Source organism: Solea senegalensis, linkage group LG2 (genome assembly GCF_019176455.1).
Source record: "Solea senegalensis isolate Sse05_10M linkage group LG2, IFAPA_SoseM_1, whole genome shotgun sequence".
Classification (NCBI taxonomy): domain Eukaryota; kingdom Metazoa; phylum Chordata; class Actinopteri; order Pleuronectiformes; family Soleidae; genus Solea; species Solea senegalensis.
In genome coordinates this window covers 3,749,677-3,765,757 of record NC_058022.1, presented here as the reverse complement: position 1 = coordinate 3,765,757, position 16,081 = coordinate 3,749,677, and the positions used below count along the sequence as shown (strand labels likewise).

The 16,081-nt window shown below is 40.7% G+C and overlaps 1 protein-coding gene across 1 annotated transcript in view; it reads right to left on the bottom strand.

The window, feature by feature from the left end:
• The window catches only part of fer1l6 (fer-1 like family member 6), a 16,879-nt gene extending 1,355 nt beyond the window's left edge, over positions 1-15,524 (bottom strand). Inside the window, exons 1-43 of the mRNA XM_044017638.1 lie at positions 14,960-15,524; positions 14,063-14,151; positions 12,255-12,366; positions 11,837-11,891; positions 11,351-11,482; positions 11,188-11,250; positions 11,017-11,095; positions 10,747-10,903; positions 10,139-10,325; positions 9,947-10,048; positions 9,759-9,849; positions 9,555-9,672; positions 9,258-9,468; positions 9,061-9,163; positions 8,753-8,984; positions 8,484-8,604; positions 8,165-8,265; positions 7,460-7,562; positions 7,222-7,341; positions 6,966-7,118; positions 6,640-6,811; positions 6,383-6,507; positions 5,785-5,919; positions 5,539-5,688; positions 5,347-5,454; positions 5,196-5,258; positions 4,906-5,004; positions 4,555-4,792; positions 3,975-4,105; positions 3,766-3,885; positions 3,630-3,672; positions 3,351-3,395; positions 2,975-3,072; positions 2,725-2,853; positions 2,503-2,643; positions 2,105-2,232; positions 1,856-2,026; positions 1,620-1,774; positions 1,360-1,502; positions 1,180-1,268; positions 1,008-1,106; positions 611-731; positions 391-511 (exon numbers count right to left, since the gene is read on the bottom strand). Coding sequence (XP_043873573.1) covers positions 391-511; positions 611-731; positions 1,008-1,106; positions 1,180-1,268; positions 1,360-1,502; positions 1,620-1,774; positions 1,856-2,026; positions 2,105-2,232; positions 2,503-2,643; positions 2,725-2,853; positions 2,975-3,072; positions 3,351-3,395; positions 3,630-3,672; positions 3,766-3,885; positions 3,975-4,105; positions 4,555-4,792; positions 4,906-5,004; positions 5,196-5,258; positions 5,347-5,454; positions 5,539-5,688; positions 5,785-5,919; positions 6,383-6,507; positions 6,640-6,811; positions 6,966-7,118; positions 7,222-7,341; positions 7,460-7,562; positions 8,165-8,265; positions 8,484-8,604; positions 8,753-8,984; positions 9,061-9,163; positions 9,258-9,468; positions 9,555-9,672; positions 9,759-9,849; positions 9,947-10,048; positions 10,139-10,325; positions 10,747-10,903; positions 11,017-11,095; positions 11,188-11,250; positions 11,351-11,482; positions 11,837-11,891; positions 12,255-12,366; positions 14,063-14,151; positions 14,960-14,994 — 5,188 coding nt within the window. The 5' untranslated portion in view covers positions 14,995-15,524. The remainder of the gene's footprint in view (positions 1-390; positions 512-610; positions 732-1,007; positions 1,107-1,179; positions 1,269-1,359; positions 1,503-1,619; positions 1,775-1,855; positions 2,027-2,104; positions 2,233-2,502; positions 2,644-2,724; positions 2,854-2,974; positions 3,073-3,350; positions 3,396-3,629; positions 3,673-3,765; positions 3,886-3,974; positions 4,106-4,554; positions 4,793-4,905; positions 5,005-5,195; positions 5,259-5,346; positions 5,455-5,538; positions 5,689-5,784; positions 5,920-6,382; positions 6,508-6,639; positions 6,812-6,965; positions 7,119-7,221; positions 7,342-7,459; positions 7,563-8,164; positions 8,266-8,483; positions 8,605-8,752; positions 8,985-9,060; positions 9,164-9,257; positions 9,469-9,554; positions 9,673-9,758; positions 9,850-9,946; positions 10,049-10,138; positions 10,326-10,746; positions 10,904-11,016; positions 11,096-11,187; positions 11,251-11,350; positions 11,483-11,836; positions 11,892-12,254; positions 12,367-14,062; positions 14,152-14,959) is intronic.
• Between the last annotated feature and the right edge of the window lie 557 nt (positions 15,525-16,081).

Sequence of the window (16,081 nt, the reverse complement as noted above, 5' to 3'; positions counted from 1 at the left end):
ACAAAAAAAGTCATAGTTTAGTTTGTCGTTCAAAATGTGACAAAAAAGTCATACTTTATTATGTCGTCCAAAATGTGACAAAAAAGTCATACTTTAGTATGTCGTCCAAAATGTGACAAAAAGTCATACTTTAGTATGTCGTCCAAATTTTGAAAAAAAGTCATAGATAAGTATGTCATCCAAATTTTGAAAAAAAAGTCATACTTTAGTATGTCGTCCAAAATGTGACAAAAAAGTCATACTTCAGTATGTCGTCCAAAATATGACAAAAAAAAATTTTTTTTCCAAATTTTTGAACCGACCCGATTACAGTTGTTGGTTGGTTTGCGTTACCGTGACATTTCACCACTTAAATCGCGGTAGGAACATGTCAGACACACTCATACACACCTAGGAAGTCATCAGAAGACAGCGTCTCAAAGTCCCAGACCTGCATGATGAGGATGGCGGGAAGTTTCTGCTCCGTTTTATCCAGAGAGAAGATGCTCTCTCTCTTCTGTAACACTATAACCTGTGAGAAAAAAGGCAAGAGAATGAATACCTGTTTGATTTCCATTCATGTTATGGTGTTCACCTTGATGCGGCAAGTTAGAAACTATCTGTTGGCAACCTTCTCAGCAGGCAAGTAGCTGAACGGAAAGACAAAGCGCCAGTTGAAGTTTCCTTCTCCAGTCAGAGAGTTGTGGTGGACATCAGTCTCCTGTCGGTCATCTTCTAAACCTTTCAACCAGCTACAGGGAAACACGGACAGAGCATACATTTTTTAATTGATTTCACACCTATGCTTTATAGATACAATGCAGAGAAAATGAATTAAAAGGAGAGAAAAGCAGGAGAGAGTCAAGACCACACATTTTCCGTCAGTGTCAATACACACTGTTTTGGTTTTTTTTTAAATTACGCATATAGAGAAAGACATACACAGCCAACAAACATAAGCTCCTCATCAGAAGTAAGAAGTTTGACTAAAATACCAATGTCTTGATCCAAAGAGAGCTTGTCATTACCCCTTGACATAGATATCACTGGACTTTTGACCCGTCAGGAAGTTACTGTCCTCCAGAATCACATCTTCTGTGTTCCAGATGACCATACGTAGCTCATACCTGAACAAGAAAAATTTGCCTATTAAGCAACCTCTTTTCCAGAAATATAGAATACAGAAAAACAGCTCCTCACCCTTTTGGTTTTCGAGGAGAGATGTTTACCGCAGGTCCAGGTTGAGGCAAGTCCATGGGGAACATCTCGACCCACATCTGCACCTGACCCTACGCGCAAAAGACAACTGTTAAAGACCCATTTATGAACATGCATTAGTCTGTGAGCAGTGTTGCTTGGTTAGTTCAGGTTACGGCTTACCTGATCCATGCCGGGCCGGGCTTTGTTGAACAAAGTTCTGGTCTCAATGTGTTCTGGTACTAGCTTGCATCCCACAGCTGGCATCTCCGCCCATCTGTGCAAGATCTTCAGAGACAAGTGCTCATAGTTCTCCAGTGGCTGGTCTGAAACACGTGTACACATCGTTATCATTTATAATTGATGTCACTCAGTACTTGCAGAGTCATGACAATGTAAATAAAAGCAAAAATCTGGCAGATTTCCACAAACTCTGACTGTACCGTCTTGCATGAAGAGCGTTTTGCCAGTGAAGACTTTGTCCGCCACAGTGATGTGACCTGGTCTGAAATGAGGACCGTCCAAACCGTTGTCTTGGCACATCTTTGACAACAGCTCTGACGGCTTCTGGCAGTCTCTCCAGGCGTTATAACCATCACTGGCAGACAAGAGAAGGATGTAAGAAAAGCCATAAAATGTAAAGGAAAACAAAGGATAATGTCTGCTATACTATACGCACATGCTGTATTCACTGGGCAGTCCACAGGTGGCTCTGTGTCGGCTGAAGAACCGGTTCTCCAGGTCAATCCGAGTCTCTCCTATTAGGTCGTCCCCTCCCACCAAGTCGTAGTCATAGATTACCACCGTCAGCAGAGAGTCCTGAGGGAACGTTGCGTGCATCTCAAAAGATCTGGCAAAAGAAAGAAGTTAAGTGTAAAAAAAAAAAAGTGGTTAAATTAATAGAGTGTGTACTCAGCTGATGATTTACCGTCCAAACACAGGGTTGAGCTGTTTAGGTATGTAGTTGTCTCTGTCTTTGATTTCATTCTTGCCAAGGCGAAGAACAATGTAGGGGTCTGCCTTCCCATCCGGGTCAGCTGGATGCAAGTTGGAAGCCTGGAGAGAGGAGAGAACGTCGAAGATAAGGTCTAAGGTCTTCTCACAACATACACAGGGGACATGCGGATGAAGAGACTTTAATGGTTGCAAGGTCGCCAAAGAATTGGAAAGAAGAGCCGAAAGAAGAACCGTTGGTACAGAAATAAAACTGTGGGTCTACAAGGTAAGTTCCCTTAAAAGTTACCCAGTTGCTCAGTAACTTCAAAAACTTGAGTAACCCAAGGCAAAGCCCGACACGTCCAAGGTCCAGAACAGAGCAAGACTCACAGAGATAACGTAAACCCGTATCAGGACTTTAGTCGGGCTGTTGCGAGGGATTCCTCTGTTCACTTTGAACTCTCCGGAGTCTGCAACTTCATCCCAGTCCTGTGTCCCTTCCTCAGGAAGCTTATATAGGCAGAATTTCCCCTGAAGAGACACCACAAAGTGGTCGATTGGTACTGAAGATACAAGATAACATAGAATGTGCTCAAATCTCAACGCCTTTACCTTAAATTTGCCGATAAACCTCTCATCAGTTGACCCCTCTTCTTCATTGGCTTTCCCCCTGAACAGCTCGTATGTGTTCACCCAGTCATCAAATGGCCCAAACTCTGCTTCCAGTTCTTTGTTGTAGATCTGCATGGAACAGGAGGCTGTCAGCAACACTCCACTACACTTTGCAATGCTTCATTTTGAACATCTAAACCAAGAACACAACAGTCATAGTTTCAAATCATAGCATTTGGGAATGAAGTACCTTGAGTGTGGCTAATTTTGTGGGCAGAATAGCATTTGGCCCTATTGTTACTTTTCCTTTCTGCTTTTTCTTCTTGTCTCCATCCGAGTGGGTCCCAGCTGACAAACAAGACATTTTTTTAGAAGAAGAAACAATGCACTGCGGTGAATATGTGAAGGGAGAGGGATTAAGGCATTTTGCAGTGTGATGACAAAGTGGTCATTAATTAGCAGGGACAAACAAGATTCAGTCTTTTGGAAACCTAAGGAACTCCACATTCCAAAGTCCAGTCCAAAAACCTCCATCCAGCTCCACCAGAAGAAAAAGCAGGAAAACATCCCCTTCTAAAATATCTTCTGAGCTTTGTGCCCCGCAGTTATAGCACTTTTATCCTTACCTAAAAACTGTATTCCATCGCCGAGCAGGCTGTGGTACTCCTGAGCTGCAATGCACAACAATATGTGTGGGTAAAATTTAAAAAAATACTGGGTAAACTTTGTAATTTTACAGTTTCGCCAATTTGGCATTAAAAATACTATGAGCTAAATGTCTGTGAAGGTTCTCAGTTGGGATTTAAAAAAATGAAAAGATTACACTTTAGGACAAAAGGGGATAAGGGTGTGTTCAATGAGATACCTTTTTACACTGGACTTTAACCGTGTTTGTCACATCTTACCGTTTTCAAATCCCTGTGGGAACATGGATTCTTCCTGTTTGGCCTGGAACATACGCATAAGTACATCTTATTATGTTTTCTACTTTTTCAAATATTTTTGGAATTTGGAAGTCAACAACTCAACAACCAGCGCTACCTCTTTCTCGACAGATGCATAGTATTTGGACCACCAGTCAATGACATTCTCTGCTGATTCATCAGCGATGGTGCGCCTCTTCCGCTTGGTGGAGCGATGAGTGCTCTTTTTGGTGATGTCCTGGATTTAAAAAAAAAACATACCAAGATTATGTAGACAGAGGTGTGATAATAGTGCATATGGCGGCATTTACACACAGTGATGTTCACCTTTTTCTTTTTGTGTTCTTTCTTCGGCGTGGGCGGGGCTGGAGGCGGGGCCTCTTCCTCCACAGTGATAAGGAAATCCTGATTTGTCAGTGCTAGAGTGGAACTGGTCTCTACAGCATGCTGAGACATTTCTGTTGGACAAACTGACTTCAGCCACCTAATAATCACGTAATAAAATCAACTACAACTACTTAAGTCTCTAATATCTGCTATTCATGATTGGAAACTATTTTTTCCACTCTTGCACCAAAGACCATTGAGGAAATCAGCAATTTTACATCATAGGAAGTTGTTTCCCCACTATTGCCTCCAGCACTAAGTTCAAATAGGTTATCGTACTACTTTGGTGTTTGAAACTCTTCATTCAGATTGTATGGAAGTGGTATAAGCTTACCAAATGTGGCAGCAGTAGATCAGCAGCTTCCATGTCACTGTGAGCTAAAATCTGAGATTTTGTCTATGGAATTTGGTGTGGGAAAGTGATGAGTTTACAAACTTAAGTTTGCAGCTATAAAAGGCTGTCTAACAGCGAGAAAAATATTGCCACTGTCATGATATAACATATTCACAGTGCAGTTACCCTGAGAGCTCTGTGGCTCTGGTTCCTGTGAAGGTCCTGCTGCATGTGGGTCCGTGGGTGGTGTGTGAGTCTGTACAGGAGCAGGTGGAGCTGGAGGCGGGGCTGGAGGTGGAGTGTATAAGAATGCTTTGAGGTTGTTGATGATGTGGTTTCCAACCAGCGTGCTGCGACCGAAGGCTCGCCAGTCAACGGTGGTGATACTCAGAGGAGGATGAAGGTTTACATTTTCCGGCAACTCCTACAAGGCAACAGAGCGGACGTCATATCCATTCTTAGAAGATTGTTCCTGTGTCATTACATATTGATGGGGTGTCCACAGAGTTTTGCTGGCCTTATCAAGAATGTTCTTACCAGTTCTATGGCATCAACCAGCGTGGTGAAGTTCGGGCTGGACTTGTACCTCTGAATGACAGAGGATCGCAAAGTTTTACCTGCACACTCTATAAAGACCTAGTAAGCAAGAGAGAGAGAAGAGTTTTTTGTGATCTGTGGGACGATAGCGTAAATACAATTCATAAAATACAGCTGACAGAACAACACATAAAAAGTAAGAACACTGTCAAACAGGTCCCTAAGTTCAAAAATATTGATCTTCAGATCCCTATAGTTTGTTCATATCATTTGTTCTTGTTTGTGTTTACCTGTGGACGATCAACAGACAGGAGCTGGACCTTCTTCAACTCCCTCAAACCCCAGAACAACACCTGGTGGAGAGTTGAAGTTAACACCAGTCTCTTCAAACACACCCAAGACCCAAAACACTATGATTCCCCCACATTTAGATGCACAAACTTCGAGCCTGTAGGTGCTGAGAACAGGTCTTATGTTGGCAGGAACCATGTATTTGCCTCCTTCCTCTTCCTCCAATGGCGGAAGATTCAACCGTCCAGACTTTGGGAGCTACATGGTCGACACAGTGATGATTTTAATTTCAGTATGTCCATGTTCCTTTTGCAGTATAACGACAATAGTGCAATAACTGACCTGCAGCAGTTCAAATGCAGCCAGTAGGTCTCCTCCTGACTGGCTGCCACAGTGCAGCGGGCTGTACTGCAGGGTTGGAGGTGTGTAGGGTTCAGAGGACAACCGGACCTCAGGCACTGCCACTGTGGCTCCTAGATACTCCGCTTTGCCCTGTAGAATAGCAGGGAGAGAACAAAGAGAGGATGGTATGTTATGTTCAGTAAAAAAAAAATAAAAAATCCTTTGTCTTTATCCGTGTGGCAGTACCAGTGCGTCGTCGTCGTACACCTCGATGATGATGCGTGGCGGTTCCTGCTTGATATACTGCAGGTCTCCGCTCAGCATCATTGGGCTCATCAGCAAACACTGGTTCCATGTTGGACTGAGAGTCTGACTGATAATCTGACAACAGCATGCAAACACACCAGGACAATAAGGTCAGGTTGCTTTGTGTCCATATATTCAAAACCTTGTAAAACAAGAAATGACGCAGCCATTTTTGTAGTGGCAGAACAATCCAGATCTATTGAGAAGAAGAAGGGGTCTAGCGAAGGCCTTATCAACATGGAAACAGAATTTTTTCATTCCTAAAAGGTTGTGTGTTGTGCAGAAACCCTAAACACAAGACGAAGACGGCAGCAAAGACCGGCTATGACATCATCTTTTTCCCAAAGTTGCATATGGGTTGGATGTATGAAAACTCAAGGTTGGTGTTTTGCGGATTTTTTTAACTCTGGGTGTTTTAGGGCTGGAGATAAAAAGTAGATACAATACAGAACTTTTGTGGCTTCTCCTAAACTCATTCTCATGTGTACGGGCCCGAGAAGACTAATTTGGTGGTTCACTAGTGTTTGAGGACACTTACGTTGGTGGTTTGGCTGTGTGACAGGTAAGTGACACGAGCAAAAGGATCTGACAAGCCGGTGTTGTCTGCGGCGATCAGTCCACGAGCCTGATACATGTGGCACCTCAGCTGGAACTTGTGCTGGGCTGGAGAGACACACAGACACAAAGTAAGAGTAAGACAAACACCTTGAAACTAAACGACAGCTGTCAATATCTACCTTCAGTGTAGGCAGATTTTTTGGAGACACAGAGCTCTTAATAGTTGGGTCTTGTTACCTGTGCAGAGAAGGTGTGCTGGAGGGTTGTTGGCATCAGCGCCCCCTGAGGCTGGACTGAATCCTTCAGGCAGGTCATCCAGCATGTAATCGGACTCTGAACAGGTTCCCAACCACAGATGCACATCTATCTTTGCTTGGACAGTGAAGCCTGCGACACGCTTCCCTGGAGGCTACAATGGAAAAAATCAAACAGAGCCTTTAGCCTTAGAATAAGCCTTTAATATGTACTTTTGTACTTTATTGCCATGTTGTAAAGTCACCATTAGATGTCACTAATTCTTACACCGTGGACCTTCAAGATGTGAATTCTCTGTGTGTGTTTACCTTCAGAAACAGGGTTATTATCTTGCCACAGTGGACTCCCCGGGCCTCCAGTTTGCTGGAGAACAGCAGGTCTCTGGCTTGAAGACGAGCACACGCGACGCGCTTGTTGTTGCTCATCAGCCACACAAACACGTCTGGTAGTGTGTGCTGGGGCTGCAAAAGTTAGGACGTTCAAGTTATATATAGAAAACGGCGGTGTCCTATAGACACACTGACAGGATGTACATGAAACAGACACACAGGGTGAGTCTCATACCTCCTCCACAAGGAAGCGAAGTCTCTGTGTGAGTTTTGTTGCATCCTGCAGCATTTCTTTCACACCACCAACTTTCCTCTTCCTCTCCCCCAAAGACTGGGCCTCTCCAATCATACTCTCCTGAAAACACACACACACTGCTGTGACTCCCACACATCTGTGGAGTGAGACATTTCATACAGAGACTTGATGTGTGCTGGTGTGTGTGTGTGTGTGTGTGTATGCACGAGTTGCCCACCAGCTCCTGTTTACACAGGGTAAGGCGCTTCTTGTCCAGCTGTGTCAGATAAGTGGACTTCAGCTCCGCCTTCATCTTGGCTTCTGCTGCTGATATGAAACTCCTGGAGCAAAATAACAACATGAACAAATGCAGCAACACACAATCACCAAGTCTCTAATCCAACAATGACGTGTAGACATGGTAAAGACGAGCATCAGATGGAGGCAGGAAGGTGTTTTAATGATCTTAAATTTGGCGTGGAGAAAATCTCCAGAGAGCGGCAGTTTTCTGAGCAAAAAAGGTTGATACCCAAAGATTTGGCCCTTGATAGTTTAAGAGTCCCTACGTTTACACGCACAGCTTAGTCAAGCTCAACTGAGTCAGGCAACAGCACTGCAATTTATACGCCATCTCCTGGCATAGGAAATGATGGTGCATATGCAGAAGTCTGACTCCAGTCCGTTCTAATTAAGATAATCTACCTAGATAATCTAATTATCTAGGTATGTTAGTCTGACTAAGAATAGTATGTTTTTACTCGGACTAACATGTTTACATGACACTCAGAAAATCCAACTATTGTCTTTGTCCGACTAATATTGGACTTTTAACATGCATGTAAACGCATGCAATGAGCGATACAGAGCAACTTGTTGTTTGTTGCGTTGCATTTACATTTCGTCATCATGCTCATATCGTACTTGGATTAGAGTGCCTGAATACCTGGCATCCATGCAGAATTCATTTAGGACTTTCTTGAGCTTTGGGGCCGCCTCTGGATCAGACTTCTTATGTAGCTCTCCCACGCTGGCTACACCCTCCTCCTGAAATAAATAAGATATTGTTGAATTTTTTTTTTTACAAAGATAGCTCTGAAAAGCTCAGTTGACAGACCAGAGGCATTTCAAGGGACTTTGGGTGTCACCGAGGACACCAAGGAGACTACATGGAGTCATGTGTCTGTATCAGCTGAGGCCTTTATAAGGGACAAAACTGATTTTGTGGAAATAACAATTATATGTGTCTGTGTGTGTGTACATACAAACAGAGCAGCTATATTCTCCAGCATATTTGAGTTGTAGAGTCGGTAGGTTCTGTCCTCCCAGTGACTCAGCACATTAACACATGGCTTCTGCTTCTCCAGGGGCAGATACATGAAGTACCTAAAATGTGCGTACATACAATACAGAGAGACTTGAGGAAACACTGTAAAGCAAAGAGGCAAAACCTTCTATTTCCTTCTCCCAGTTCCAAAGCTTAATGGTTTAAAATGAATATACTCGATTGGATTAAATGCTGATGTGTCTAAACCTGTTTCCTTCGACGATGAGTGGCTTTTCCGCAGGTGTGATGGACGTCAAAGCCAACTCCTGAGGTTCTCTGGACAGGAGGGGAGAAGACGGGTTGGAGGACGAGGAGCTGAAAGAAGCTCCTGACATGTCACCACTGTCAGCAACATCCAGCGCTCTTCTCCTCCGATGGAGAGTCGGGCTGGCAGTCGACGTGGGCGGTCCTGTAGTCTCTAAGGTGTTACCATAGTTACCTGAGGGAGGAACCACAGCAAGAGAGAATTTGGAATCATTTCATAACTTTTCAAAAAAGTGGATCTGCCAACTCACCGATGGAGAACTCAAAGCTGATTGGTTTGTCTCCAATCTTTCTGTCAATCAAAGTAGCTTCCAACAGTGCACCAAACAGCATGAAGCTTTCTTTGTTGTATTCCTTGTGTCAGAAACATGTTTAAAATCAGGTGTGATGCAATGACTACACTGTGTTTCTATGTTGGGACGTGTTTCTCTGTTCTCTGCATTCTCACCACAGGAGGAGCTTCCACCGGCAGGACCTCTGCTGGCGCCGTTTTCCCCTTGTCGTCATCTGCAGCACCTCCTGCTGGTGGTCCTGCATCCTTTCCTCCGGCCTTTCCTGCTTTCGGGTCCTTTATGGCTTTGGCCAACTTGCCGAGTTTAGACTCTGTGCCACTTCCTCCCGATAGAATCTCCACTGCCAGCTCCATATAGATCCGCCCCCTGACACAAGCGAGATTTGGGCAGACATTTCATTTGGTACATGCCTTCCAAATTCATATATCTGAGGAATACTTTTAAATGTTAACCTGTATGATACGCCCTCTCCGATTCCCTCATTCATCTCCACAGTGTCGTCACCCAGTGAGTTGTTTCGGGCAGATCCATACAAGTTAATCCATGCAGGACCAAACGTGGGTAAAAACCCTGTGGAAAGAGACAAAGATGAGGAGAATAAGACAAAAGTCAATATAATCTTCCATGCAATTCTCTGTCCACTCTTTAAGCATTACCTCTGTCGCCGTCCTGCTCATTGGAGACACGCTTCAAGTCAAAGTAATGGGTTCCAATCGCAACATCAGCCATGCTTCCCGCGTCCAAGACCTATGAGGAGTTCCATTTGGATGTTAAAATAACTGTTTTTGTGTGTGTGTGTGTGTGACAATGGAAAATAAAAATTGGAAACACAAACTGTTCAGACCTGGATCTTCAGTCTCTGACACAGTGGTGGAAACATCTCTGTGAAGACAATCTGTTCGTTCCACACCGGGTCGGCTGAGGACTTCTGGGTGGATGTCCGACCCTGACAGATGAGGTAAGGAGATTCAAAGCTGGAACAAGCTCACCTAAAGTCCTGATCATCATATATTATATTAGTTGACATGCGACTCACCACTCGTTTGAAGAAGCTGACCACCACATATGGGTCTACGAGTGCTGTGTTGTCTCCTATGAAAGCCTTGGTGACGTTGGCCATGATGCCCGAGTTACTCCGGGGAAGGCCTTCAGCTCGATACACCTTCACGCAGAAACGGGCCCACGGTCGTTCGGCGGGAAAACCTTCTGGTATCAGCAGGTTCCTGTGGAGAAAATCCACAAAAAAGCTTACAGGGTAACTTATAATAGCAGGGTGTCATCTGCATATAAAGAGATGTGTCATCTATTGTTCTTTAGGACAAGAACTTAAGATAAACATGCTCATGCAACATGGTATGAAGGGCAGAAAATGGATGTAAGTACTCATGACTGCAAAATATTTTATATGATACAGTATGTAGTAGCCAAAAAAAATTAAATGCCTAAAAAATCTTGATAATGCATAGAAATTAACAAAATAAAAGCTTATTTTTCCAGCAATATAGTTACACCGTGACCTTACTCTACATACAGCTTTTATTCAGTTTTATAAATGAGTTTGACAACCAATTTTATTATATTATATTTTAGATAGATAAGGGTATTATTAGATTAAAGCATTTAGGGGAAAGACGTGTATCATACTTGTCTATCTGCTCCTCAGCATCACTCGCTTTTGGACCTGGTTGTACAGCGTCTCCCTTTGCCGAGACACTGATGTCGCACTTGACATAACCTTTGACCCCAGTGCTAATGTCACTAGGGTTGGTCAGCGTGGCCCACTTATTGACGAACTGATGACCTGAGGGAGGAAAGAAGAGACGCATGTCATCAATATTAACCCAAAATGAACCCTGATTATTGAAGCAATTATTGGTTATTACGGTCTAGAGACAACGACAAGGTGGACAGGACCTGGCTGTTTGTAGACTGTCCACACGTCCAGCTTAAAGGAGCCGATAAAGGTACTCCTCAGCATCTTCGTATGCATCACCTGAAGATGCAGTCAACGTGATACAAGGATGAAATATCTGAATGTGTCATTAACGGTCATTTCTGAACCACTGATCTACCACTTGTACTCACCGAAAGCTTGATAACTTTGTCGAAGAAGAGGTCTTTGTGGGCAAAGAAGTCAAATACAAAATACTAATGGATGAAAAAAAGACAGTGAGAGGACAGTGAACAAACTCACATATTATCACCAATAAAGTTTGATGAGGCTGATTTATGCCAATTTGTTTCCGACCTCATTGTAAAAGGGAGCGTTGGTTCCTTCTTTCACTGACGTCTGTTTCTTCTCATCCCCGATTTCAATCACCACGCTGGGGTCGATGTTTTCCCCCACCAGCTGTCTGGCTTCTGTGATGTTAATGGAAATCTATGGGACATTCATATTAAAGACATTCATCTACATATGCATCTTATGTCGTCATTTAAAAAAAAAATAATAAAAAAATAAATATTGAATTAAAATTATTACTTAAAAACGACTTAAAAATAAGAAAAGCTTAGTTTTTTGTTTCATTTAATCCAGTTTGACTTTGTTTTGGGTTTGAGAGATCCAGATGTGAAGCTAAAAAAATGTGTTTCAGAATGATGGCCAAAAGCTTTTAAATAGTCTATTACGTTTCATTTAATTCATTCCAATTTCTTTTACTACTTTTAGATTTTCCTCTTTGCCTAAATACATTTAATTGTACTTTTTCCATGACTGAGTAATGTGTCATATTACCTGGAAGCTCTGTGGTTTCTTTTCACCGTTCTGGATGCGAGTTTTCAGTTTGGTCCTTTGGAAGTTTATAGTGAAGTGAAAATTATAATCAGACATACAAAGATAGACACTGTATGTGTATATTAAAGCTAATAATAATAATAATAATAATATTACAATAACAGACACAAAACAAGTAAAGTTTTATCTCTGAGAATGTAATTTAAAAGACAACTGACAGCAATGTACAGTGTGTTTAACCAGGAAGTTTCATTGCAACATGAATGCATTATAGGTTATAGAAAAAAGGTGTAATGATAAAAAGCTGAGTAATTTTCTTTAGTCAGTGCTTCGTTGTGTACTGTTCATTAGTTCCCGTGGCTTAGAAAACATTCTTATACTTTTAATGCATCTGTTATGTAATATTCCAATTGCACACCTTTTTCTGTCTGGAATTATTCTGGTTCTGACAGCAGAGGGTCCTGGTTGCTCCTCAATGTTTTCTTCTTCCACAACAGCAGTCTCTTCAGGAGGCATCTCTGACTCACTTTCTGCTCACACACACATGCACCAATTTTTATTTTTACACTCTTCTTGTGAGAGAAATCAAGTAAAATATGTTTACTTTCCTCAACCTTATCTCCCCCTATCTTAAGAAATTATCTCAAAGGCCCATTTATCTAAACTAACACTTTAACACTTCAGCTAAAAGAAATCTAAGAGATTGTACTTTTCCTGGTACAAGAATAGTAAAGGAAATTTACATATTTTACATTTGACTGCAATATTCATAAGAACCAGATTAAGACAATATTCTGAATAAAACACTGTACGTTAATGACATTTTCTGATTACCTTAAACTGAACAAGGTCGCACATTGCAAGGATGACTTCAGCTAAAGTCAAATTAAGTATTCCAATTGCCACTTAATGGAGGCATGAATCCAAATAATATTTTATTCAAAACAAGTTTAAGATTACTAGGGCTGCAACGATTATTCAATTAATCACTTACTAATCCCTTACTAGATTAATTGTCATCTATTTTCATAATCGATTAAACGGTTTGAGAGTTTTTTTTTTTCAATAACTAAAACAAGCTTTCTGATTTTTCAGCTTCCTAAATGTGAATATTTTCTGGTTTATTTGCTCCATAACAATAAAATAAATCATTAAAACTATAACTTTGTGGTTTGGTTCGGTCTGTGGACAAAACAAGATATTTGAGAACATCATAATTTCCAGGTTTGGTGGACACATTTTTCAACATTTTTAGAAATAAATCAACAGATAAATCCATTATGATACTAATTGTTTGCTGAAAATGTGTTACTAACCACCTTGCCAAATGTAAATGATTAAAAATGTAACTAAGATTTCAAAATTAAGTTTTAAAATAATGTCAAATACAGCAAAATTCTCTGTTCTAAAATGGTGGAGGTGGAGGTGGTATCTGGAGGAGCTATGCTAGCTATTAGCACAACTCGTACATGATATACATTTTAAAAACATCAACTGGGAACATACAACTGTAAATACAACTGTGGAGTGAAGAAATATGGTTTAAAGATTGAAAACTGTTTGGACACAGCTAGCATAATTCACGCGGCAACTGGAAGAGTTTTGCTAACTGTGGCTTTTGTGTCACTGAGCCATATTTGTTTAGACATGCCAACAAAACAGGAGAAAAACAGTTTCCAGGCTTTAGTCCATAATTCTTTATTCTACAGTTGTTTTTTCTTGTTTTTCACTTTATAAACTTAATTTTTTTTACCTCTGTCTCATTGCTATTGTTGCCAGTGCTTGCTAGCTTAAAGTAAAGAACACACATACACACACTTTAAGCTAGCAAGTGCTGGCAACAATAGCAATGAGACAAAGGTAAAAAGAAAGAAAGTTTATAAAGTGATTTAGTGCAACATTAATTGAGAATATTCAGTAACATGCAATTGTTCATATCAGATTAAGTCCACATTGATTTATCCTTGTCAATAGTCACTGAGAATGACAAATAAAATTGGACCAAATTATGTCATGTGATGCACGATGTTCTAATTTTACAGATAACCGATAATGACTGTGACTATAAACACTCTCGGTCGAATATTCAACATGTGACTGTTTGACAAGGGTTAGTCTCACCTTGATATGAGAGATAATCACTCTACTGTACACTTTAAATACAGCAGGATTATGTGTGTACTTGTATGTGCGTGTGTGTGAGTGTGTTTGTTTTCCAGGCCTTACCCATAGCTGCCTTGTTTGCCAGGACCAGGTCCTTTGTTGGCTTCTTCTTCTTCTTCTTGCCTTTGAGGCCAAAGATCATCTTGGCCTTTCTGCAGAAGGGAGACTTTCAGTTAGGCGGATCTCAGTTGAGCAGTACTGCAAATGACATCCGTACCGCGGAACTACAGTGCCGCAAAAACCTTTCTGTGCAACCTTTTCCTGCTGCACAAAACTCAGTATGACCATAACAACATAGTTATGAGTTGCTGAGGATCAGACAGATATGGAAGAGTATTAGGGCCACATGTAAAAAAAAAGTTTGAAAAAAAATGTCAGAATTCTGACTTTAATCTCATAATTCTCACTTTTCTCTGACAAATCCGACTTTCTGGCTTTAATGTCGTAATTCCAACTTTCTGACTTTAAATGTTCTGTTTTTTTTCCTCAGAATTCTGACTTTTTTTTCTCATAATTCCGACTTTAATCTCATAATTCTGAATTTTAATCGCATAACTGACTTTTTTCTCAGGATTTCAACTTTCTGACTTTAATCTCAGAATCGTGACTTTTTTCTCAGAATTCCGACTTTCTGATTTAAATCTCGGAATTCTGACTTTTTTCTCAGAATTCCGACTTTCTGATTTTAATCTCAGAGTTCTGATTATAATCTCAAAATTCTCACTTACTTTCTTAGAATTCCGACCTTCTGACTTTTATTTCCAAATTCTGAAATTTTTCCCGGAACTCCGAAACACAAATGAGCCATTATATGAAAAAATTTACAATAGTTTACTTTAAAATCTAGATTTTTTTGTTTTGTTTTCCAGTCTAAGTTATTTATATGTACAGCACCAATTTTATTTTTGAGAGGATTGATAATTCTCCATTAATCTCTAACACATGACGAAAGCTGCTCACCTTTTGTCGGTTTGAGGACTCTCAAAAGGATCCATTCTTCTGCAGTTCAGAGGAGTTTTCTTTCTTTCTTAAGTTTTTGTAACTCAAATCACCGGGTGGGTTTTCAACCTTCAGTTAATTACATCAGGCTTCTTTTCGGGCCACTGAGTGGTGAAATATCATGATCTCCCCATCCTTCTTCAGATTTTCTTCAGAAAAACAGACTTGTCCCACACAGCCTTCAGCTCATCCTCCACACCGACACAAAAATAAATCAACTGTGTCTTCGGCTTAAATGCCTTTGCCCTTAAGCAATAAACCTCATGATCCAGTTATACATCATCTTAATCATTCCCAATAACAAAAAATTAATCCCTTTCCTCCATGTTTAACAAGCTGCGGTTCCAGTCGCTCTATTTCTTTAGTGTTGTTTTACTTTGCGGTTTACAAAAAACGACCTGCCCTCCTAGAGAGCATTTATTTACATTTGTCAATAAGTAGATCCCATCACTGGTTTCTCCCTGCTGCCTTCACTGACTTCACAGCATCCTCAAAGTACACACAAGGTGGAAGAGCACGTAGAACGTGTTTGGTAAGACTGCTGCTTTTATCTTCCCATATATTGTGTGCACCTTGTGTGACTTGTGCGTGGATCAATATCAAAACAGTCTCACACCCACCGACTCCTAATGAGGACATGTTTTCTTTTTTTATATATATATAAAATGGATAAAACATACAATAATACAATATAATTTAAATTTAGAAAAGATTCTGTAATCTACCAAATCAGATGAAGTTGTCCTCTTTATTTATACTATACTACTATTTGTACCCAGTTTATACTTTACATTGGTGGCTATTTCCTGTCAAAACAATCTACAATAGTTTTAAAGATTTGAAATAAAATAATGTCATGTTTTCTTTTAGTATTTATTCTTATAATATAAGTACACCTTAGGGGTTAGGGCAGGGGTCAAACTCGCGGCCCGCCAGTTGATGTCCTGTGGCCCTACACTTATTTTGAAATGATTAAATTCAACATTTAATTATATATAAGATTGTCTAGTGTTTTAATTACAATTGTCCTCATGCATATGTTGATATGTATATGTATCTGTTTTTGTTATTTACAGATTCATT